A 24,738-nucleotide genomic window follows, 5' to 3' on the forward strand; every position below is an offset into this window, starting at 1 on the left:
ACAGAGTCTCACTCTGTGGCCCAGGCTGGAGGGCAGTGGTGTGATCTCGGCTTACTGTAAGCTCCGCCTCCGGGGTTCACGCCATTCTCCTGCCTCAGCCTCCCGAGTAGCTGGGACTACAGGCGCCTGCCACCATGCCCGGCTAACTTTTTTGTATTTTTAGTAGAGACAGGGTTTCACCATGTTAGCCAGGATGGTCTCGATCTCCTGATCTCGTGACCTGCCCACCTCGGCCTCAGGCAGCGAATTTTTAAAAGCAGGACTTAAAGAAAGAAAAGTTCTTGCCCACTCAGAGTAATAAACTTAAAAGAAACGCTGTGTCCAAGGATAGTGCCAGCCCGATGAGAGGAAGATTGTGGAATTTGTGAATTGTTTCCCTTGGCTCAGAAGACCATAAGAATCGGCCAGGCACGGTGGCTCACACCTATAATCCCAGCACTTTGGGAGGCCGAGGCAGGAGGATCACTTGGGGCCAGAAGTTCAAGACCAGTCTGACCAACATGGTGAAACCCCATCTCTACAAAAAATATAATTATTAGCCGGGCGTGGTGGCGCGTGCCTTTAATCCCACCTACTCAGGAAGCTGAGGCAGGAAAATTGCTTGAACCCAGGAGGCAGAAGTTGCAGTGAGCCGAGATTGTGTCATTGCACTCCAGCCTGGGCGACACAGTGAGACTCCATCTCAAAAAACAAAACGAGATGGGCACAGTGGGTCATGCCTGTAATCCTAGCACTTTGGGAAGTTGAGGCGGGCAGATCACCTGAGGTCGGGGGTTCGAGACCAGCCTGACCAACATGGAAAAACTCCATCTCTACTAAAAATACAAAATTAGCCAGACATGATGACGCACGCCTGTTATCCCAGCAACTTGGGAGGCTGAGGCAGGAGAATCGCTTGAACTCGGGAGGTGGAGGTTGCGGTGAGCCGAGATCGCACCATTACACTCAAGTCTGGGCAACAAGAGCGAAACTCCATCTCAAAAAAACAAAACAAAACAAACAAAAAACCCAAAATGAAACAAAACAAAACAAGAAAAGATTTTCAAGGTTGCTCTCTTAGAGGCCACTACTGAACTTCAGGGTTTCCTACATAATTTTTATATGCACCCCCAAGTGAATCTGGCAGAAAACCTGCAGGTGGCGAGGCACTGGGCCCGGGATGGGCCAGGCAGCCTGAACACTTGAGCGTCATAGGCATCATAATCTACTTGGATGGGAAGGGCGTTCTCAGATTCTTTTGGACTCCCGAGAGCTGAAATACACAAATAACATAAATTGTTATCAAAAACATTTCAAACAGATGCCTGAGAGCTGAAATACACAAATAATATAAATTGTCATCCAAATACATTTCAAACAGATGCCTTCAGATAATCTTCACCAGAATCTGCAAGGTACAGGTGATCACCCTCTCCATGAAAAAATGGGGTAACAACCTATTCATCAAGTTGAGACTAAATGACGTATATGTCAAAGCAATATAGAACTGTATAGCACTAAATAAAGGTAAGGTGTGGATAGCATTTCATCCTTTTGTGACCCTTCTTAAAATAAATCATCTTAATATGTTTAGTAGTTTAAAACTTTCTACCTGATCCCTACAAATGGCCGATGGAAAAGAAAAACAAGTTTTTTTCATTTTGCAGATGACAGGAAAAAATATAAGGTCATTAAGGGATCCTGCAAACATGACACAAAGGGAACTCAGGTCTCCTGACTTTTCCACAGATTTTTTATGGGACTTCACATAGTTTTGTTGTCATGGGTAAGCTGATGCTCTTTTTTTTTTTTTTTTGAAACGGAGTCTTGCTCTGTCGCCCAGGCTGGAGTGCAATGGTGTGATCTCGGCTCACTGCAACCTCTGCCTCCTGGGTTCAAGCAATTCTCCTGCCTCAGCCTCCTGAGTAGCTGGAATTACAGGTACCCGCCATCATGCCCGGCTAATTTTTTTGTATTTTTGTAGAGACAGGGTTTCACCATGTTGGCAAGGCTGGTCTTGAACTCCTGACCTCAGGTGATCCACCCACCTTGGCCCCCCAAAGTGCTGGGATTACAGGCGTGAGCCACCGCACCCGGCCAGCTGACTCTTTTTTTAAAAGCAAGGAAAAAAATCTCAAAAAATACTCACATGTATCACGGCCATTTTTTGCTTTCTCAGAGGCAGGCTGAAAAATTAAATAGATAATTAATCACTCCTTCCTTTGCTAGAAAAGAACTTATCACAAGGCACAGTGTGTATGTGCTGCTCCCAGGGTAGAGAGCCTGTAACTGATGGAAAGGCAGGAGCTAACATCTGACACCTACCTACCACGGTCCTTTATTCTCACATCACATCTTGCTGACTCTCACAACCCTGTCCAGTGAGGGAATGGACTCCTTACAAGTGGGGATATTCAATTGCAGAGAGAATGAGGGACTTTACCCAAAGCCACATATTCAGCAGGTGGCAGAGCCAAAATTCAAGCCCAGATCTTTAGATTCTTGGTCAATCCACTGTTGTGTTTGTGCCACCACAGCTAGGTCCCACCTGACCCAAACGCTGCATGCTTCCCCCTTCACTACGGTGCTGTCACCTGTCTGCCTGCACCTACCAGAGCTGAGCACTCTGTAGATCACCCAATTTGCCAAAATCAAGTACAAGGGTAGAGGAAAAAACTAATAAAGCTATCACTTTTTACATTTTCTTAAAAATCTTTTTCAGATTAAATAAATAAAGGCCAGGCACAGTGGCTCACGCCTATAATCCCAGCACCTTGGGAGTCCAAGGCGGGAGGACTGCTTGAGCCCAGGAGTTTGAGACTAGCCTGAGCAACATAGTGAGACCCCATCTCTATTTATGTAATTTTTTTTGGTAATCTTTCAGGATCCTGAAACCTTTCACAACAATATTAACTCTTGCTTCTTTAAAATAATCATGGTAGCCGGGTACAATGGCTCATGCCTGTAATCCCAGCACTTTGGGAAGCCGAGGCAGGCAGAACACCTGAGGTTGTCAGGAGTACCAGCTTGGCCAACATGGTGAAACCCCATCTCTACTAAAAATACAAAAATTAGCTGGGTGCAGTGGCTCACACCTGTAATCCCAGCACTTTTGAAGGCCAAGATGGATGGATCACCTGAGGTCAGGAGTTCAAGACCAATCTGGCCAACATGGTGAAACCTCTTCTCTACTAAAAACGCAAAGAAATTAGCTGGGCACAGTGGTGGGCACCTGTAATCCCAGCTACTCTGGAAGCTGAGGCAGGAGAGGCACATGAACCCAGGAGGCGGAGGTTACAGTGAGCTGAGATCGTGCCATTGCACTCCAGCCTGGGTGACACAGCGAAACTCTATCTCAAAAAATAAAATAAAATAAAATAAAATTTAAAAAATACAAAAATTAGCTGGACATGGTGGCGCACGCCTGTAATCCTGTAATCCCAGCTACTTGGGAGGCTGAGACAGGAGAATCACTTGAACTCTGGAGGCAGGGGTTGCAGTGAGCCAAGATCGCACCATTGCACTCCAGCCTGGGCCAGAGAGAGAGAGTGACTCCATCTCAAAAAAAAAAAAAAAAAAAAAATTAGACAGGCATGGTGGCATGCACCTGTAGTCCTACCTACTGGGGAGGCTGGGGCACGAAAAATGATTGAACCCAGGGGGCAGAGGTTGCAATGAGCCGAGATCCCACCACTACACTGGGCATGACAGAGCGAGACTCTGTCTCAAAAAAATAAAATAAAATAATCATGGTGCAGAGAAGTTTTTCCATGTTCTACTTGGCTGAGAATGCTTGTGGTGAAGGCAAGAGAGGCCCTTTCTGGACAGAATCCCATCTCCTAGCATTTCACTATCTGACATGGCTTATGCTAGGAGTCCTCAGCTTGCTCCAAATTAGTATTTCCCCTATTAGAAGAGTAACATTAACAGCCCTCCCCGCTAAAAAAAGAAAAAGGAAGAAGTGGCCCTGACACACAGCCACAAATGGAGCAACCCTCAGTGAATTCAGCTCTACTGGAAAGGGCAGAGGGGTGAAAGCACTCGGGTGTGGGGACTGCAAACATAACAGCCTGCTTTTCTTCTCACAGTACATCAAAACCACTTGTTCGAGTTCTGGCCGGGTGCAGTGGCTCACGCCTATAATCCCAGCACTTTGGGAGGCTGAGGTGGGCTGGTCACTTGAAATTAAGAGTTTGAGACAAACTTGGCCAACATGTGAAACCCTGTCTCCACTAAAAATACAAAAATTAGGCCGGGTGTGGTGGCAGGTGCCTGTAATCCCAGCTACTCGGGAGGCTAGGGCACGAGAATTGCTTGAACCTGGGAGGCAGAGGTTGCAGTGAGCTGAGATCACACCACTGCACTCCAGCTTGGGAGACAGAGCAAGATTCCATCTCAAAAAAACAAACAACAACAACAACAAAAAACACTTGTTCAAGTTCTTTAAAACTGCATTTTTATCAGTTGCAAATATATTCCATCAAGTGGATATTTCATAGTTCAGCCATTGCTCTATTGTTTTCAACTTCTATTATGAATAAAACTAAACCCAGAGGTATTTGCATATAATCACTTCAATTATTTCCTGACACCACATGCCCCAAAATGGAAGTGCCTGGTCAAATAGCATAAACATTTGCTCTCAATACACAAGGCTGAAATGCTTTGCAAAAGTAACATACACCAACCAGGTACTCCAGTGTCAATTTCACCACACTTTTTGTAGCATGTGGTATAATTATTAATATATTTTAAATGTGGTATAATTTTTAATATATTTTAAATGTGGTATAATTATTAATATATTTTAAACCTCTTTGGAAAGAAGAAAACAAGAACTCCCATTCTTGGCCGGGCGCGGTGGCTCACGCCTGTAATCCCAGCACTTTGGGAGGCCGAGGCGGGCGGATCACGAGGTCAGGAAATCGAGACCATCCTGGCTAACATGGTGAAACCCCGTCTCTACTAAAAATGCAAAAAATTAGCCAGGCGAGGCGGCGGGCGCCTGTAGTCCCAGCTACTCGGGAGGCTGAGGCAGGAGAATGGCGTGAACCCGGGAGGCGGAGCTTGCAGTGAGCCGAGATCGCGCCATTGCACTCCAGCCTGGGCGACTAAGCGAGACTCTGTCTCAAAAAAAAAAAAAAAAAAAAAAAAAAAACTCCCATTCTTGCTACAATTTTCATTTATTTTCTTGGTTTGTTTGTTTCTAGAGACAAGATCTCAGTCACCCAGGTTAGTGTGCGATGCTACAATTATAGCTCACCACAGCATTGGATTCCTGGGCTCGGGCAATCTTCCCATTTTAGCCTCCCAAGTAGCTGGGACTTACAGGTATGCGCCACCCTACCTGGCTAATTCTTTTTTAGTTTTTGTAGAAATGGGGTCTCACTATATTTGTCGCCCAGATTGGTCTCAAACTCCTGGCTTCAAACAATCCTCCTTCCTCAGCCACACAAAGCACTGGGGTTACAGGCAAGAGCCTCTGCACTCAGCCAGAATTTTCACTTCTTTATACTAAGATCTGACCTTTTGGCTGGGCGCGGTGGCTCAAGCCTGTAATCCCAGCACTTTGGGAGGCCAAGACGGGCGGATCATGAGGTCAGCAGATAGAGACCATCCTGGCTAACACGGTGAAACCCCGTCACTGCTAAAAAATAGAAAAAAACTAGCCGGGCGAGGTGGCAGGCGCCTGTAGTTCCAGCTACTCGGGAGGCTGAGGCAGGAGAATGGCGTAAACCCGGGAGACGGAGCTTGCAGTGAGCTGAGACTGCACCACTGCACTCCAGCCTGCGCAACAGAGCGAGCGAGACTCCGTCTCAAAAAAAAAAAAAAAAAGATCTGACCTTTTTATCATATTTCCCCTTTGCTGCAATGCATATCTGTATCTTTGTCTTTATTCCCACTGGTATCTGAGTGACATCAGCATCTGAATAAAACAGTCATGTCATCATAAAATGAACTCTTGAAAAACAAAAAATGAACTCTTAGTCTTGGTCATATTTCTGCCAAAGGTATTTCACGCAGTCTGGCTTTGGCCTTGTTATTTATTTATCTAATATATAAAGTTATAAAGTTTTGCCAGGCGCGGTGGCTCAAGCCTGTAATCCCAGCACTTTGGGAGGCCGAGACGGGTGGATCACAAGGTCAGGAGATCGAGACCATCCTGGCTAACACGGTGAAACCCCGTCTCTACTAAAAAAAATACAAAAAACTAGCCGGGTGAGGTGGCGGGCGCCTGTAGTCCCAGCTACTCGGGAGGCTGAGGCAGGAGAATGGCGTGAACCCGGGAGGCGGAGCTTGCAGTGAGCTGAGATCCAGCCACTGCACTCCAGCCTGGGAGACAGAGCGAGACTCCGTCTCAAAAATAAATAAATAAATAAATAAATAAATAAATAAAGTTTGGGGATGAATTTCTTAACTCTGTTCATGGCCATGGGGGAAGATGAGGGTACCTCAGGACTAAAATAACCCTATCAGTGTGTGACAGTCCACAAAGGCTCTCTGCTGATTAATGCAATCTACCTTCTTGGCTGGGCAGAATGACTCATGTCTGTAATCCCAACACTTTGGGAGGCTGAAACAGGAGGATTGCTTGAGTCCAGGAGCTCAAGATAAGACTGGACCACATAGTAAGAACCCATCTTAACAAAAATAAAAACCTACCTTCTTTCCTGCCAGTTTTATTCGTGGGGTGAAACTATTACAAAAGAGCTGGCTTTTGGATGTGTAGAAACTGTAAAAGAAACAGAGTCATTAATCTAAATCCCCTTTATTTTAAAAACTCAAAACACAGTTAAAATACTAGGCATGGATCAGCCCTCCTGAAATGGGCTTTGTTCTCAGCTTCACTGATCTTCCCAATTTTAACTTCTTTTGCAAGAAGTCACTACAAAACATTAGTTATATTTTGTTTTTTGGTAGAGACAGTCTGGCTACGTTGATCACAATGGTTTCAAACTCCTGGCCTCAAGCGTTCCTCCCACCTCAGCATCCCAAAGTACTGGGATTACAGGCATGAGCCACCATGCCCAGCCTGAAATTGCTACTTTTGTAGGTCAAAAACAGTCTAATATCATGATATCAAATAGTATAAATTAATAGCTGCAGCTTTGCCATGAACTTGCTGTTCAAGACCAGGTTGGCCAACACGGTGAAACCCTGTTTCTACTAAAAATACAAAAATTAGCTGGGTGTGGTGGCAGGCACCTGTAATCCCAGCTACTCAGGAGGCTGAGGCAAGAGAATTGCTTGAACCCGGATGGTGGAGGTTGCAGTGAGCCAAGATCGTGCCACTACACTCCAGCCTGGGCGACAGAGCGAGACTCCATCTTAAAAAAGGAAAGAAAGAAAGAAAGACAACCCAGAGAAGGAGAGAAGGCTCTGGAAGCACTGAAGAAAAAGTGGCTATTAGTTATCAGGGCAGCACAGAAGTAATTCACAGAAGAGAGATGCTGGAGTTGGATCTTGGAAGAAAATAGGCATTTTCAAGAGAAGGGTAGATGGAATAAGATTAGTGTCATAGTTCAAAAAGATGAGGCACTGGCACTAGCAGAGGGATGAGAAAAGCCATCCCTGAGCTGGAACCAGCAGGAACACTGAAGTCTTGTCCCATAAAGAGGCGCGGGGACTTATCTAGAGCTGAAGGAAGTCAGGCACAAATGTTGGTCTTCTACGGTCTGTGGGAGTTGGGAATAGAAGGACTTGGGAACAGCAGTGGAAGTCAGTCAGTCCTTAAAATTTTGTTTTTATTCTTTTTCACCATAGACTGTCCATATGATACTGCTACTGCTTTGTGTGTAGAGAACTTTGAGCAAATGTTAGAACTTGGTTTCCACATTTTCTTGACAAAAGGTTTAGTGCTATAATAAGAACCTAACAAATTTAAAGAAAAATGGCAAGGAAGCTGTCAAAACTCTTATCACCTACTATTGATTGAGATCGCACCCACCTGTGGTTTATCCAGTGAGGGATATTATAGTCATCGCCCAGACGAGAATCCCGGGGAGCACTCCGATTATGGAGCTGCAAGGGGAAAAATGAGAGCACAGATAAGCTACAGAACAAGTAGGATGTGGAACTGCTCTAACTTTTCTGTTTTTGGGGTTTTAAAAAAAATTTTTTAGGGCCAGGCATGGTGGCTCAAGCCTGTAATCCCAGCACTTCGGGAGGCCAAGGTGGGCGGATCACCTGAGGTCAGGTGTTCGAGACCAGCCTGGCCAACATGGTGAAATCCCGTTTCTACTAAAAATACAAAAATTAGCCAAGCGTGGTGGCAGGTGCCTGTAATCACAGCTACTCAGGAGGCTGAGGCAGGAGAATTGCTTGAACCCGGGAGGCAGAGGTTGCAGTGAGCCGAGATCGCGCCATTGCACTCCAGCCTGGGGGACAAGAACAAGATTTCGTCTCAAAAAAAAAAAAAAAAAAAAAATTTTTTTTTAGAGATGGAGTTTTGCTTTGCTGACCGGGCTGGAGTGCAACAGTTATTCATAGTTATTCATAACAAACTATACCCAAACTCCTAGGCTCAAGGGATCTTCCCACTTCAGCCTCTCGAGTAAGTGGGACTATAAGCGCATGCCACAGTGCCTGGATTGTTTCTCTTTCTAACTATACTCAAACTGGCCTTTAGTAAGCAAATCCAAAATCTAATTACCTTGAACAATGGGACAGCATGTAACGGTTGCTCTCCCATACACACCAAGTCCACACCGATTCCTAAAAAAATAAAAGACAAAAAGAGTTGTGGGGAGGGAATGGCAGAGACAAGCATCCCTATCTATAAATCATGTTATTTAACTGCGTATTAGGCAAAGCTAACTTACCATTGTATGATTTATAACCTCATAGTGCTGCCTATGCAGCAAAGAAGTAAATACACTTTTTGAGACAGTCTCACTCTGCTGCCCAGGCTGACGTGCAGTGGTCAGAGATCACAGCTCTCTGCAACCTCTGCCTCCTGGGTTCAAGCAATTCTACTGCCTCAGCATCCCAACTCCATCTTGTTGATGAAACAAATCAAATTGTGGGGTGTGGGGCTGAGTTGGGGATACGAGGCACATCATGGAGGACTGGACTAGATTATCTGATAGTGCATCTGAAAACAGGCTGACAGCACATGGGTCCCTTGAAATCATCCCTCCAGGAAGGCTTCTCTAGTGCCAAATATATTTGGGAAACTCAGAGTACCCTGATACACCCTTTAGAGAAAAACAACCTACACTAACATGTTAAAAACGGAGGAAGACCTGTCATTATGGAACCTGCTTATCTTTGCATGACCCAGCATTTTCCAAACTGATTTGACCATGAATCTTTAGCACCTGACGCCTATTGACATCCACAGATACTGTGACACACAGAACACTATACAGAGCTCCTCACACTCTAAGAAGTCAGTGAAGCTCACAGTTCTAAGGGAAAATCAGGCTAGGAACATGTGGAGATAGGGCACAAACCAGAGAGTATTACCATTATCTATCATCCGCTGCTTGGTCAAGATCATGAGTAGGCGGTCCACCTCAAAGACACCCACCCCGGGCGTGATCACCACTGACATCTGACCCGTTCGGTCAAAGTTGCGGTTGATGTAATGCTTATCAAACACTAGAAATAAAACAAAAATTCCACAATAATGATGTTACAGTTTTTCAGAACCCCGTCACAAACAAGCATCTCTACACTCTCAGAGCATTCTGCCCATATTTTTATTTTATTTTATTTTATTTTGAGACAGAGTCTTGCTCTGTCACCAGGCTGGAGTGCAGTGGCGTGATCTGGGCTTACTGCAACCTCCGCCTCCCAGGTTCAAGCAATTCTCCTGCCTCAGCCTCCTGAGTAGCTGGGACTACAGGTGCATGCCACCACACCTGGCTCATTTTTTTTATTTTTAGTAGAGATGGGGTTCCACCATGTTGGCCAGGATGGTCTCGAACTCCCGACCTCAAGTGGTTCGCCCACCTCGGCCTCCCAAAGTGTTGGGATTACAGGCGTGAGCCACTGCACCCGGGCCATATTTTTATTATAGCAACTGCCACATTCTAGTTAAATGTATACACATCTATCTTTTCTATATTAAGAACTACTTGACCACGGAATAAGTCTCTGTCACCTTTGTTAATACACCTCATTGATGCCTAATACTTGCCCTGTGCAGCCTTAAATGCTCAAATTTCATGCTGTTAGGGATGTGGCTCATGCCTGTAATCCCAGCACTTTGGGAGGCCGAGGCAGGTGGATCACTTGAAATCAGGAGTTTGAGACCAGGCTGGCCAACATGGTGAAACTCCATCTCTACCAAAAAATACAAAAATTAGCCAGGCATGGTGGTGTGCACCTATAATCCCAGCCACTTGAGAGGCTGAGATGGGAGAATCACTTGAACCCAGGAGGCAGAGGTTGCAGTGAGCAGAGATCATGCCACTGCATTCCAGCCTGGGTGACAGAGCAAGACTCTGTGTCCAAAAAAAAAAAAAAATTCATGCTGTTAATTTTAACCATCCATAAATGAGTCTGTAGTAAAACTTTGATTATATAGATTTTTTATATATTATATATTATTTTATTATATATATAAACTATATAATTAGATTATATTAGATAGTATTAATTTAAGACACTATTTAAAAGAGTAGACCAAAATCTTGGGATGATTTTGTAAATCTGGCAAGTCACTTTTTATTTCTAGCTTCTGTGATTCTTACTATGAAAAATCAGTGATATTCCAATATGACAAGAAGATTTACTAATAGAAGACCTCATGCTCTAGAATTCCCCCAGCACCTGTGTACAGACACGTGTGAAGATGATATACAGGTGATGTGAATGTACATCATCACTTCCACCTCTGGCCAGTGACAGATGGACACCTAACTGGAGCTGGGCAGATCAGACTCTCTCTACCAGGAATGTGAATTCTGAACAGAGAGCAGAGACAGGGTTGCTGGAAGCTGAAATATGGCTCTCATAATTCCTGCTGCTATGGTTCCCAGAGCCACTAAGGTTCTTCAACATGGTGTTTGAGCCTTTCCTGGCTGCTCCACTTAAGCCTCTGTATTCTTCCAGTAAATTTCCCTTTTTGTTTAAACTAAATCAATACATTTCTGTTATTTGCAAACAATATATTTCAGCTAACACATAAATGCCGGGATAATCATACCACACTGCTAACAATGGTTCCCCTTAAAGAAGAGGACACTGGGGGTCAGGAGGAGCGTATCGTTTTTTACTTGATACACCTCTCCATATTCGAATTTTATTTTATTTTATTTTATTTTATTTATTTGAGACAGTCTTAACTCCATCACCCAGGCTGGAATGCAGTGGCATGATCTCAGCTCACTTCAACCTCCGCCTCCCAGGTTTAAGTGATTTTCCTGCTTCAGCCTCCCAAGTAGCTGGTATGACGGGCATGCACCACCATGCCTGGCAAGTTTTTTATGTATTTTTAGTAAAGATGGGGTTTTGCCATGTTGGCTAGGCTGGTCTTGAGCTCCTGACCTCAGGTGATCCCCTGCCTCAGCCTCCCAAAGTGCTAGTATTACAGGTGTCAGCCATTGCAGCAGGCCTATTTATTAAAAAAAAAAAAAAAAAGTTTTTTTTTTTTTTTGAGATAGTGTCTTTTTCACCCAGGCTGGAGTGTAGTGGCATGATCTCTGCTCACCACAACCTCCACCTCCCAGGTTCAAGTGATTCTCCTGTCTCAGCCTCCTGAATAGCTGAGATTACAGGCGTGTGCCACCATGCTGGCTAATTTTTGTATTTTTAGTAGAGACAGGGTTTCACCACGTTGCTCAGGCTGGTCTCAAACTCCGGACCTCAAGTGATCTGTCTGCCTTGACCTCCCAAAGTGCTGGGATTATACATGTGAGTCACGGCACCTGGCTGCTTTTGTAAATTTTTTTTTAAGTAGATTTTGATTTTTTTAATTTTTATTTTAAATTTTTATTTTTTAAGTAGATTTTTAAAATATTACCTAGAAGCAGCTGAGGGATGGGGTGGAAAATAATAACACGGTTTGAGTAAGTCAAAGAACCCAAGGAGGATCCTTGTAGTTCCTGACCATGAGAAGCAGATGAGACTACCAAATTAACCGGTCAACAGAAGACCCAAGAGCTAAATGTTGGTCATTACAACCACCCAATGAGAAGCTATTGCTTTAAATTAATTTTGGGGGTAGCTGAATGGAGGCATCATCACCTAGGTCTGGGTCTGCAGGCATTCATAAAGAGACATGCATAGCTGTCAGAGGCCTTTAAACCAGAGCAACTCCATCTTGAATAGGGGCTGGGGACAATGAGGTTCAGACCTGCTAGGCTGCATTCCCAGGAGGTTAGGCATTCTTAGTCACAGGATGTTTACAGTTAAGGGAACAGGTTAATAATGTTTACCCAACAGACTCAGGACTTAACAGACCCAGGAAACGTCCTGATGTCCCAATATTTTTTTTTTTTTTGAGATGGAGTCTCGCTCTGTCGCCCAGGCTGGAGTGCAGTGGTGTGATCTCAGCTCACTGCAAGCTCCGCCTCCCGTGTCCACACCATTCTCCTGCCTCAGTCTCTAGAGTAGCTGGGAATAAAGGGGCCTACCACCATGCCTGGTTAATTTTTTGTATTTTTAGTAGAGATGGGCTTTCACCGTGTTAGCCAGGATGGTCTCAATCTCCTGACCTCGTGATCCGCCCACCTCGGCCTCCCAAAGTGCTGAGATTACAGGTGTGAGCTACCGTGCCCAGCCCTGATTTCCCAATATCTTAAGAACGAAAGTATTCTTAGTTTAAGAGTAAGTTTTGCGGCCAGGCGCAGTGGCTCACGCCTGTAATCCCAGCACTTTGGGAGGCTGAGGTGGGCGGATCACCAGGTCAAGAGATGGAGACCATCCTGGCCAACATGGTACGTACAACTCTCTCTCTACTAAAAATACAAAAATTAGCTGGGTGTGGTGGCACGTACCTGTGATCCCAGCTACTTGGGAGGCTGAGGCAGGAGAATCGCTTGAACCTGGGAGTTGGAGGTTGCACTGAGCAGAGATCACACCACTGCACTGCAGCCTGGAGACAGAGTGAGACTGGCTCAAAAAAAAAAAAAAAAAAATAGACTAGGCACGGTGGCTCATGCCTCTAATTCCAACACTTTGGGAGGCCGAGGCAGGTGGATCACGAGGTCAGGAGTTTGAGACCAGCCTGGCCAATATGGTGAAACCTCGTCTCTACTAAAAACACAAAAATTAGCTGGGCGTGGTGATGCACACCTGTAGTCCCAGCTACTCAGGAGGCTGAGGCAGGAGAATCACTTGAATCTGGGAGGCAGAGGTTTCAGTGAGCCAAGATCATGCCACTGCACTCCAGCCTGGAAGACAGAGCAACACTCCATCCCAAAAAATACAAAAAAAAAAAAAAAAAAAAAAAAAGCATTAGGAGAAATACCTAATGTAGATGATGGGTTGATGGGTGAAGCAAACTACCATGGCACATGTATACCTATGTAACAAACCTGCATGTTCTGCACATGTATCCCAGAACTTAAAGTATATTAAAAAACAAAACGGCCAGGTGCGGTGGCTCATGCCTATAATCCCAACACTTTGGGAGGCCAAGGTGGGTGGATCACGAAGTCAGGAGATTGAGACCATTCTGGCCAACGTGGTGAAACCGTGTCTCTCCACAAAATACAAAAATTAGCTGGGTGTGGTGATGTGCACCTGTAGTCCCAGCTACTTGGGAGGCTGAGGCAGAAGAATCACTTGAATCCACGAGTCGGAGGTTGCAGTGGGCCGAGATTGCGTCATTGCACTCCAGCCTGGTGACAGAGCAAGACTCCGTCTCAAAAAAAAGTAAGTTTTGCTTTAAAGAAAATAATATAGATTCTTGAGAAGGACAGCAGTTACACAAAGAGGAACAATCCTTTGTCATGAGTGCTTGCAGCAGAGCACCCCTCCCCCATGACTTTTTGCTTTGTTACATATAAACAACCATGGTACCTAAGGAGGACGTGTTCCTCCTCCTGCTTTCGGGAATGCCCTACTCTTTCTATGGAGTAGTCATTCTTTTATTCCTTTTTTTTTCTTTTCTTTTCTTTTTTTGAGACGGAGTTTCACTCTTGTCACCCAGGCTGGAGTGTAATGGCACGATCTCGGCTCACTGCAACCTCTGCCTCCTGGGTTCAAGCAATTCTCCTGCCTCAGCCTCCCAAGTAACTGGGATTACAGGTGTGCACCACCATGCCCAGCTAATTTTTGTATTATTATTAGAGACGAGGTTTCACCATGTTGGCCAGGCTGGTCTCAAACTCCTGAGCTCAGGTGATCCACCCGCCTCAGCCTCCCAAAGTGCTGGGATTATAGGCGTGAGCCACGACGCCTGGCCTATTCCTTAATATACTTGCTTTCACTTTATTCTGTGGACTCGCCCCCGGATTCTTTCTTCTGCAAGATCCAAAAACCTTCTCTTAGGGTCTGGATCAGGACACCTTTCCAGTAACACAGCCATGTGGTAGGCAAGATGCTGGCATACTGGCTGGCATCCTTACTCACCATTGAATGACAGATTGATGGCCTCCAGGTAGTTTCCTTGTGCTGAGGTAGAATTGTCTCCTTGAGGAAAGCCCTCTGAAGCAAAATATACAAGAGAAAGAAAAACATCTCACGAAAGATGAACTCTCTTTTTTTTTTTTTTTGAGACAGAGTCTTGCTCTGTTGCCCATGCTGGAGTGCAGTGGTGCGATCTTGGCTCACTGCAATCTCCACCTCCCAGGTTCAAGCGATTCTCTTGCCTCAGCCTCCCGAGTAGCCGGGACTACGAGCATGTGCCACCACGCAAGGCTAATTTTTGTATTTTTAGTAAAGACAGGGTTTCACCATATTGATCAGGCTGGTCTTGAACTCCTGACCTCGTGATCCGCCCACCTTGGCCTCCCAAAGTGCTGGGATCACAGGTGTGAGCCACCGCACCCGGCCCAAAGATGAACTCTTAAATAAGTGGTGGCTGAGCATGGTGGCTCGCACCTGTAATCCCAGCACTTTGGGAGGTAGAGGCAGGAAGATCGCTTAAGATGAGGAGTTTGAAACCAGCCTGGTCAACACAGTGAGACTCTGTCTCTACAAAAAATGAAATAATTATCTGGGCATGGTAGTGTGTGCTTGTCATCCTAGCTACCCGGGAGATGGAGGCAGGAGGATTGCTTGAGCCCCAGGGGTTTAAAGTTAAAGTACGACTGTTCTACTCCAGTGCAGCCTAGATGACAGAGTGAGACCCTGTCTCAAAAAAAAAAAAAAAAAGTGGACGGCATCTGGCTCCACAAGGCCTCACTCCCTGTATGAGGGACACTGTTGAACTTACTGCATAACGAAATGTACAATTGGGATCCAAATGGAAACAGAAACCTGATCAAAAGCCGAAACTGCACACGGCCATAGGAGAGATATAAGCACAAATCTCTCCTCTGTCTCCCAGACCCTTCCTACACTTCCTGTCCCACTGCACCTTCTATTACATGAAAGCAGTACCTGCCTGTTCCAGTCGCACCAACACTGGATACTGGATGAAGAGTTTTTTAATGGTCACGAGAAGTGAAGTCCATTCTTCTCTTCTCTCATTCTGCACCACCACTCTGAAAAGAGTATTATCATAAAATGGATGTTGAGCAGCTGTTATGGTTTGGCTCTGTGTCGCTCCCAAACTGCATCTCAAATTGTAATTCCTATGTGTCAAGGGAGGAACCTAGTGGGAGGTGATTGGATCATGGGGGCGGTTTCCCCCATGCTGTTCTTGTGATAGTGAGGGAGTTCTCATGACATCTGACGGTTTAAAAGGGGCACTTTCCCCTGTGCTTGCTCTTTTTCCTGCTTCACCATGGTAAGACGTGTCTTGCTTCCCCTTCGCCTTCCACCGTGATTGTAAGTTTCCAGAGGCCTCCACAGCCATGCAGAACCATGAGTCAATTAAATCTTTTTTCTTTATAAATTACCCAGTCTTGGGTATGTCTTTATAGCAGTGAGAAAATGGACTAATACAGCAACTTTAAATACAGAACATCAGGTTCCTTACAAGGTTTCAAAAAGAGTGTAATTGGAGTACAGTGAGCCAAGATCACACCACTGCACTCCAGCCTAGGTGAAAGAGCGAGACTCTGTCGCAAAAAACAAACAAAAGACTCAGTGAGCTTATTTTTCTGCCAATCCAATTGGGAAAGAAGCATTAAAAAAAAGATGCTGGGTGCAGTAGCTCATACTTGCAATTCCAGCACTTTAGGAGGCTGAGGCAGGTGGATAAAGAAGTCAGGAGTTCAAGACCAGCCTGGCCAACATGGTGAAACCCCGTTTCTACTAAAAATACAAAAATTAGCTGGGTATGGTGGCAGGCACCTGTAATCCCAGCTACTTGGAAGGCTGAGGCAGGAGAATCACTTGAACCCAGGAGGCGGACGTTTCAGTGAGCCGAGATCGAGCCACTGCACTCCAGGCTGGGAGACACAGCGCAACTCCATCTCAAAAACAAAAAACAAAAAACAAAAAAAAACCTTCAGTGTTGGTGAGGACACAGAAATTGCTGCTAGGAAAACAGGATCTTCTACTTTAATGGAGGGTACATTGGCTGTACAAATAGCCTTTACAACACAGACCATCCTTTGACCTAATAGCTCCATTTCTGAGAATTTATAATAAAAACTAAAGATATGCTTAAAAACTTATCTGTAAGAATGTTCACTGGCAATACTGTTGAGAATAGCGAAAAGCTGGAAGTCACCTCAATTTTCAACAATACTAACCCAATGTAATTTCTACTTAGAAATAAAAAATGATACAGTGGGCTGGGCGCAGTGGCTCACACCCATAATTCCAGCACTGTGGGAGGCCAAGGTGGGCAGATCATGAAGTCAGGAGATCGAGACCATTCTGGCTAACACGGTCAAGCCTGTCTCTACTAAAAAAAAACCAAAAAAATTAGCCAGGTATGGTGGCTGGCGCCTGTAGTCCCAGCTACTTGGGAGGCTGAGGCAGGAGAATGGTGCGGACCCAGGAAGCAGAGCTTGCAGTGAGCTGAGATCACACCACTGCACTCCAGGCTGGGCAAAAGAGCGAGACTCTGTCTCAAAACAAAAAAGATACTATGGAAGTAGGGTGTTTAACATGGATTGGCATTTGTGACAAAGTAGAAAATGAAGGTTTATGGCCGGGCACGGTGGCTCATGCCTGTAATCCCAGCATTTGAAGAGGGCGAGGTAGGGGGATCACCTGAGGTCAGGAGTTCGAGACCAGCCTGACCAACATGGAGAAACCCCGTCTCTACTAAAAATACAAAATTAGCTGGGTGTGGTGGCGCATGCGTGTAATCCTAGCTACACGAGAGGCTGAGGCAAGAGAATCGCTTGAACCCAGGAGGCAGAGGTTACGGTGAGCTGAGATCGTGTCACTGCACTCCAGACTGGGCAATAAGAGCAAAACTCCGTCTCAAAAACAAAAAAGAAAAAGAAATAAAATGAAGGTTTAAAACACATAAAAAGGGAACCACGTGGCCCGGGCGCGGTGGCTCACACCTGTAATCCCAGCACTCTGGGAGGCCGAGGCAGGTGGATCACCTGAGGTCAGGAGTTCGAGACCGGCCTGGCCAACATGGTGAAACCCAGTCTGTATTAAAAATACAAAAATTAACCGGGCACGGTGGTGGGTACCTGCAATCCCAGCTACTCATGAAGCTGAGGCAGGATAATCACTTGAACACGGGATGCAAAGTTTGCAGTGAGTTGAGATTGCACCACTGCACTCCAGTCTGGGTGACAGCAAGACACTGTCTCAAAAAGAAATAAAAACAATAAAACATGTAAAAAAATCACATGGAGGCCTGGCATGGGTGGATCACCTGAGGTCAGGAGTTCAAGAACAGCCTGGCCAAGATGGTGAAACCCCGTCTCTACTAAAAATACAAAAATTAGCCTGGCGTGACGGTGGACGCCCGCAATCCCAGCTACTCCGGAGGCTGAAGCAGGGAATTGCTTGAACCCGGGAGGTGGAGGCTGCAGTGAGCCAAGATTGCACCACTGTACTCCAGCCTGTGCAACACAGCAAGACTCCCTCTCAAAGAAAAAAAAAAAATCACATGCAATTTGCGATCATATCTTGTGAAAATTAATTTTTCTCCTAAATACAGATAATAGGGGTTGATTTACCAACATAATGAAGACTGTATTCGGGAGATGGAATTGAGTGTGCTTTGAATTCCTCTCTACTTAACTATACTTTGGTGTGCTTTTATAGTTGTTGTTGTTGTTGTTTCTGAGTCAGGGTATCACTATGTCACTCAGGCTCTATAGAGTGCAGTGGCACGATCTTGGCTCGCTGCAGACTCAACTTCCAAGGCTCAAGTAATCCTCCCAAATAGCTGAAACTATGGGCACGCACCACCGTGCCCAGCTAATTTTTTGCATTTTTTGTAGAGACAGGATTTTTCCATGTTGACCTGGCTGGTTTCAAACTCCTGAGCTCAGGCAATGTGCCTGGCTTGGCTTCCCAAAGTGCTGGGATTATAGGCATCAGCCACCACGCCTGGCCTATTTTGTGATTTTCCTAAAATGAACCTGTATTGTTTTTGCAGTAAGAAAAAGATAACCAGTTTCTCTCAGTAAGAAAAAGATAGCCAGTTTCTCTCAATCTAAAAAATGTTGAGGATGACTTTGTAATGACATAAACTTTCATATATTAAAAATATATAGTCACATACACCTAAAAATCTACATTCGTAATTCACACATTCATGCCTTATATAGTACTTTCTATAACTGATTATGCTCAAACTAATTCATATTCATTATACAGATAAAACTTCATATACTGTTAAGCCAAAAGAGCTCTCATGGTTCCTGGAATTCACTGAATTAGAGGTATGCAGAATTCATCTGCATAAGGGGATGAGTGGAGGTGTCAGTACAGCACAGGGCCCATCACTTTCATAAAATTCTCCAAGGGGTACAGGATCCAACAGAAGATGAACAAATAATCTAAAATATAATCCGTATGAGGCTGAGGAATACAGTGGTCAAAAAGCACAGACTCTGAACTAGATTGACTGTGTCAAGTCCATGCTCCACCACTTAATACGTTATGGACTTTGGATAAGTTATTGAAACTCTGTGTCCAAGTTTCCACATCTGTAAAATGGGGTAACAGTATCTATCCCATAGGGATGCAGCGATATTTAAATGAATCAAGTCATGTAAAGTGCTTAGAAGAGTAACTCATTCATGCTAAGTCCCGACAAAACAGTAACTGTTACTATCTGATTACCATCTCAATAAGATAGTGGTGTCAGCCGGGCGTGGTGGCTCCGGCCTATAATTGCAGCACTTTGGGAGGCCAAGGCAGGTGGATGACCTGAGTTCAGGATTGGAGACCAGGCTGGCCAACATAGCAAAACCGCATCTCTAACAAAAATTTTAAAAAATTAGCCAGGCATGGTCGCGGGTGCCTGTAGTCCCAGCTACTGGGGAGGCTGAGACACGAGAATCCCTTGAACCTGGGAGGCGGAGTTTGCAATGAGCTTACATGACCACTGCACTCCAGCCTGGGCGACAGAGTGAAACTGTGTCTCAGAAAAAAAAAAAAAAGGCCAGGCGTGGTGGCTCACGCCTGTAATCCCAGCACTTTGGGAGGCGGAGGCGGGCAGATCATGAGGTCAGGAGATGGAGACCATCCTGGCTACCATGGTGAAACCCCATCTCTACTAAAAATACAAAAAACAATTAGCCAGACGTGGTGGCGGGTGCCTGTAGTCCCAGCTACTCAGGAGGCTGAGGCAGGAGAACGGCGTGAACCCAGGAGGTGGAGCTTGCAGTGAGCCGAGACTGTGCCACTTCACTCCAGCCTGGGCGACAGGGAGACCCCGTCTCAAACAAACAAAATAATAATGTTAAACATAATAATGATATTCTTGTCAGATATAAAAAATCTTGTCAGATATAAAAATGCCTTTTTTGAATATGTATAGGAATAAAATGTTACAATATTGATAGTCGGTGGCACTGAAAAAACCAGATGAATTAAATATGACAAAATAATAACTGTTAAATTCAGATATTGGGTATACGGACTCATTATATTATTTGTTCTTCTTTTCTGAATGATGAAGTTTTTCACAATAGAACATTTAGAAGGTCTAAATGCAATGTGGTATCTTGGATTAGACATGGCAAGTACACGAGTGCTAAAATCTGAAAAACATCTGAATTTACTTAATAGTAATGTACCAATGTTAACATAGTTTTCACAAATGTAACTTGGTTATGAAATGTTAACATTAGAGGAAACAGAGCAAAGAGTATACAGGAACTGTACTACCTTTGAAACTTCTCTATAAATCTAAAGTCATTTCAAAATCAAAAGGTTTATTTATTCTTTTTTGTTTGTTTTTGGAGACAGGGTCTCTCTCCCAGGTTAGGGTGCAGTGGTGTGATCTCAGCTCACTGCAACCTCCACCTCCCAGGCTCAAGTGATCCTCCCACCTCAGCCTCCCAAGTAGCTAGGACAACAGGTAGCTAATTTTTTTGTATTTTTGGTACAGGGTTTTGCCACGATGCCCAGGCTGGCATTTTTTTAAGTTAGGAAAGAAACAACTAATAAATAAATAAAAAGTACAGGAAAGCACCCAAACATACTTGTAAAAGTCTTCATAGAATCTCCCCTTATGATCCTGTCGAATTGAGGCTCGGTTTATCTCAGGAAATTCATCTGAAATAGAGAAAATGGAGTATGCAGTTCAGGTTGAGAAAAGAAATTCAGTTTTGTCAGCTTCCCCTTCTGGGTTAAAGATTTGCATCATAGGTCAGGCGTGGTGGCTCACGCCTGTAATCCCAGCACTTTGAGAGGCCAAGGCAGGTGGATCACGAGGTCAGGAGATCAAGACCATCCTGGCTAACATGGTGAAACCCCATCTCTACTAAAAATACAAAAAACTTAGCCAGGCATAGTGGCGGGCACCTGTAGTCTCATTTGCTGGGGAGGCTGAGGCAGGAGAATGGCCTGAACCTGGGAGGCAGAGCTTGCAGTGAGCTGAGATCACGCCACTGCACTCCAGCCGGGGCAATAGAGCAAGACTCTGTCTCAAAAAAAAAAAAAGATTTGCATCCCAAAAAATTAAACATAACTGTCCAATTTTTTTTTTTTTTTTTTTTTTTTGAGACAAGGTCTTGCTCTGTCACCCAGGCTGGAGTGCAGTGGCAAGATCTCAGCTTACTGCAACCTCTGCCTCCTGAGTTCAAGCGACTCTCCTGCCTCAGCCTCCTGGGTAGCTGGGACTACAGGTGCATACCACCACACCTGGCTCATTTTTGTATTTTTAGTAGAGATGGGGTTTCACCATGTTGGCCAGGCTGGTCTTCAACTCCCGACCTCAGGTGATCTGCCCACCTCAGCCTCCCAAAGTTGTGGGATTATAGGCGTGAGCCACTGTGCCCAGCCAACTGTCTTTTAAGTTGGTTTTAAGATGAATCACAGCCCACAGACCTCTTGCATCCACTAATGGACTGTGCTACTTTCCTTTTTACACCGTCCTCATAACAGAAAAGATGGGAACAGTGGAAAAGCGCAACGAGGAAAAAAATGAGAGGGAATGGCTGGGGTGGGGTTGGGGGAAGCCTAATAAAAAAACAACTGTAGGAGAGAAAGAGTTACTCACCAACAGATTTTGCATCATAGAAAGTTCTAGAAAACAGGACCACTGTCACCTCATGACTACAGTTCTTCTCCTAAGCATGAGTACAGAACAACAGGGTTAACGTTTGTTTCATCTACTTCACTATGAAGCAGACTGCATGCACATAATTTTTTTTTTTTTTTTTTTTTGAGATGAGTCTTAACTCTGTCACCAGGCTGGGGTGCAAAGGCACAATCTCAGCTCACTGCAACCTCCGCCTCCTGGGTTCAAGCAATTCTCCTGGCTTAGCCTCCCAAGTAGCTGGGACTTTAGGAGTGTATCACCATGCCCAGCTAATTTTTGTATTTTGAGTAGAGACGGGGTTTTACCATGTTGGCCAGGATGGTCTCGATCTCCCGATCTCATGATCCTCCTGCCTCAGTCTCCCAAAGTGCTGGGATTACAGGTGTGAGCCATCATGCCCAGCCTTATTCTTTTTTTTTTTTTTTTGAGGCAGAGTCTCACTCAGTTGCCCAGTCTGGAGTGCAGTAGCACGATCTCAGCTCACTGCAGCCTCCACCTCCCAGGTTTAAGCAATTCTCCTGCCTCAGCCTCCCGAGTAGCTGGGGTTACAGACATGGGCCACCACACCCAGGTAATTTTTGTATTTTTAGAAGAGACAAGATTTTACCATGTTGGCCAGGCTGGTCTCAAACTTGTGGCCTCAAGTGATCAGCCTGCCTCGGCCTCCCAAAGTGCTGGGATTATAGGTGTGAGGCCCAGCTGCACATAATATTCTTAATCCAGGTGGCTTAGCAGCAGTGCACAATATTGAATAGCTTCATGTAACTACAGGCTGCAGTGCAGGAGACAGAGTACTGCTGGGAGTCAGAAGACCTAGATGGAGTCCTGGCCCTGAAACTTGCCACTATGTGACCTTGGGAAAGTTACCTAAAGTGCCGGGAATGTGGAAAGTGATTGGAAAGCTGAAAATCAGCAGTAAATAATGGTCACTGTCTCCCAGTTCCCGAAAAGCTGGGACTACAGACAAGCACCACCAGGCCCAGATAATTTTTGCATTTTTTGTAAAGACAGGGTTTCTGCTGGGCGTGGTGGCTCACGCCTGTAATCACAGTGCTTTGGGAGGCTGAGGCAGGTGGATCACTTGAGGTCAGGAGTTCGAGACCAGCCTGGCCAACATGGCGAAACTCTACATTACCCAGGCAATGTGGCGCGCGCCTAAAGTCACAGCCACTCGGGAGGGTGAGGCAGGATAATCACTTGAACCCAGGAGGTGGAGACTGCAGTGAGCCAAGATTGTGCCATTGCACTCCAGGCTGGGCAACAGAGCAAGACACCGTCCAAAAAAAAAAGAAAGAAAAAAAAAAGAGAGATAAGAGTTTCATCATAATCCCCAGGCTGGGCTCAAGTGATCCACTAGCCTTGGCAAAGTGCTGGGATTACAGGCGTGAGCCACAATGCCAGGCCTACAGTGTTTTTTAATTTCTGCAGAACTGTGGTCTAGGGAACAAGAACAGCACCCATGGTGGTGGATTTAAGAATCAAAGACACTCCCACACCCTACTTGTCTCATAGGACGAGGGTGGAGGTTTGCTCCAGACTCAGTGGTATAAGCCAAGGCAAAGAATTACCTTTGGACAGCGACGGGGACTAAAGAGAATAAACATTTCTATGGAGTCTGGAGATCAATATCCTGGAAGTAGGGTGTTTACAAATGAATATGAAAAGTGGCTTGCATCAGTGAGCTAGCAAGTTCAGTTTCAGTTCCTCCTGGGTCTCTGAAGACAACAGCCTCTACTGACCAACCCCATCTTTATCCCAAGTACGCTTAGTGACTAAAGAATTCAGCACTCACTATATAAGGCACATAATATAATGCACATTTCATAAATATATCTCAAGTGGACAGAAATTCCTAAATACAAGCCACAGTACCAAGAGCAGAGTGCTAGGAAACAGCAGACCTTCACTGACTACCAATTAATTCACTGGACTCCAAGAGCTCCAAACTCAGCACCCTTATCTAATTTTAGTGCAAGTGATATACAGGAAAACACAATGGGCTCACAACGGGCTGACGTGGGCATGGAGTGTCTCAATTCATAAGCGATGTGATGAGAGGGTCTATTATTATCTTCATTTTGCAGCTGAAGAAATGGAGCCTCAGAGACTAATCCTTGGAGATGAAAAAGCTAATCAGCCAGGCATAGTGGCCTGCGCCTGTAGTCCCAACTACTGAGGAGGATTAAGTGAGAGGATCCTTGGAGCCCAGGAGTTCAAGACCAGCCTGAGCAGCATAGCAAGACCCTGTCTCTTAATTTAAAAAAAAAAAAAAAAGCAAGCTAACGAGATCATTTAAAACCCAGTCTGCCTTAATACAAACTCTACTCTTTTACATTACATCATGTGACTTCAAATACTTTTTCATCAAAACGTTTTCATGTGAAATCAAGGTGGGATAATTGAATGAAATAATTTTTTAATAGTGGTAAAACACATATACATATTGCCATTGTGACATTTAATACATTCACCATGTTGTATAACTATCACCATTATTTAAATCCAAAACATTTTCATCACCCCAACAGGAAATCCCAAACTGATTAAACAGTCACTCCCCACCCTCGGTTCCTGGCAACCACTGATCTCTATATTATATATTTACCTATTCTGGACATTTCATATACATAAGATCCTATGATTTGTATTTGATCCACTATGTCTGGCTTCTCTCACTTAGCACGTGTTCAAGATTCATCTATGCTGTAGCATGTGTTAGTACTTCATTCTTCTTTATGGCAGACTACTACTATATTGTATGGATATACATTTTATTTATCTATACTTTAGCTGAAAGACATTTGTTATTTGTGTTATCCTACTTTTTAGCTAACATGAATAATGCTGTCAAGAATATGTAATCGAGCACTTTGGGAGGCCAAGGTGGGCAGATCACTTGAGGCCAGGAGTTCGAGATCAGCCTGGCCAACATGATGAAACCACATCACTACTAAAAATACAAAAATTAGCAGGGTAAGGTGGCGCACACCTATAATCCCAACTACTCGGCAAGCTGAGGGACGAGAATCGCTTGAACCTGGGAGGTGGAGGTTGCAGTG

General features: G+C 44.8%; 1 protein-coding gene across 45 annotated transcripts in view; it reads right to left on the minus strand.

Moving 5' to 3' along the window:
- The window catches only part of DEPDC5 (DEP domain containing 5, GATOR1 subcomplex subunit), a 166,778-nt gene that overhangs the window by 108,156 nt on the left and 33,884 nt on the right, over positions 1-24,738 (minus strand). For 17 of the 45 annotated variants that reach the window (XR_010578375.1, XR_010578374.1, XM_074003906.1 and 14 more), the window contains exons 11-20: positions 21,638-21,707; positions 20,619-20,691; positions 15,478-15,581; positions 14,506-14,580; positions 9,448-9,582; positions 8,633-8,694; positions 7,928-8,001; positions 6,643-6,712; positions 2,129-2,165; positions 1,132-1,252 (exon numbers count right to left, since the gene is read on the minus strand). Coding sequence is in view for 34 of the 45 variants with exons in the window: in XM_074003906.1 (XP_073860007.1) it covers positions 1,132-1,252; positions 2,129-2,165; positions 6,643-6,712; positions 7,928-8,001; positions 8,633-8,694; positions 9,448-9,582; positions 14,506-14,580; positions 15,478-15,581; positions 20,619-20,691; positions 21,638-21,707 (821 nt within the window). In the remaining 11 variants the exon portion in view is untranslated. Of the gene's footprint in view, positions 1-1,107; positions 1,253-2,128; positions 2,166-6,642; positions 6,713-7,927; positions 8,002-8,632; positions 8,695-9,447; positions 9,583-14,505; positions 14,581-15,477; positions 15,582-20,618; positions 20,692-21,637; positions 21,708-24,738 lie in introns of those variants that run through there. The other 28 variants (XR_010578372.2, XR_012418813.1, XR_012418812.1 and 25 more) reach the window with 5 other exon arrangements.

This window comes from Macaca fascicularis, chromosome 10, assembly GCF_037993035.2.
Source record: "Macaca fascicularis isolate 582-1 chromosome 10, T2T-MFA8v1.1".
In the NCBI taxonomy this organism is placed as follows: domain Eukaryota; kingdom Metazoa; phylum Chordata; class Mammalia; order Primates; family Cercopithecidae; genus Macaca; species Macaca fascicularis.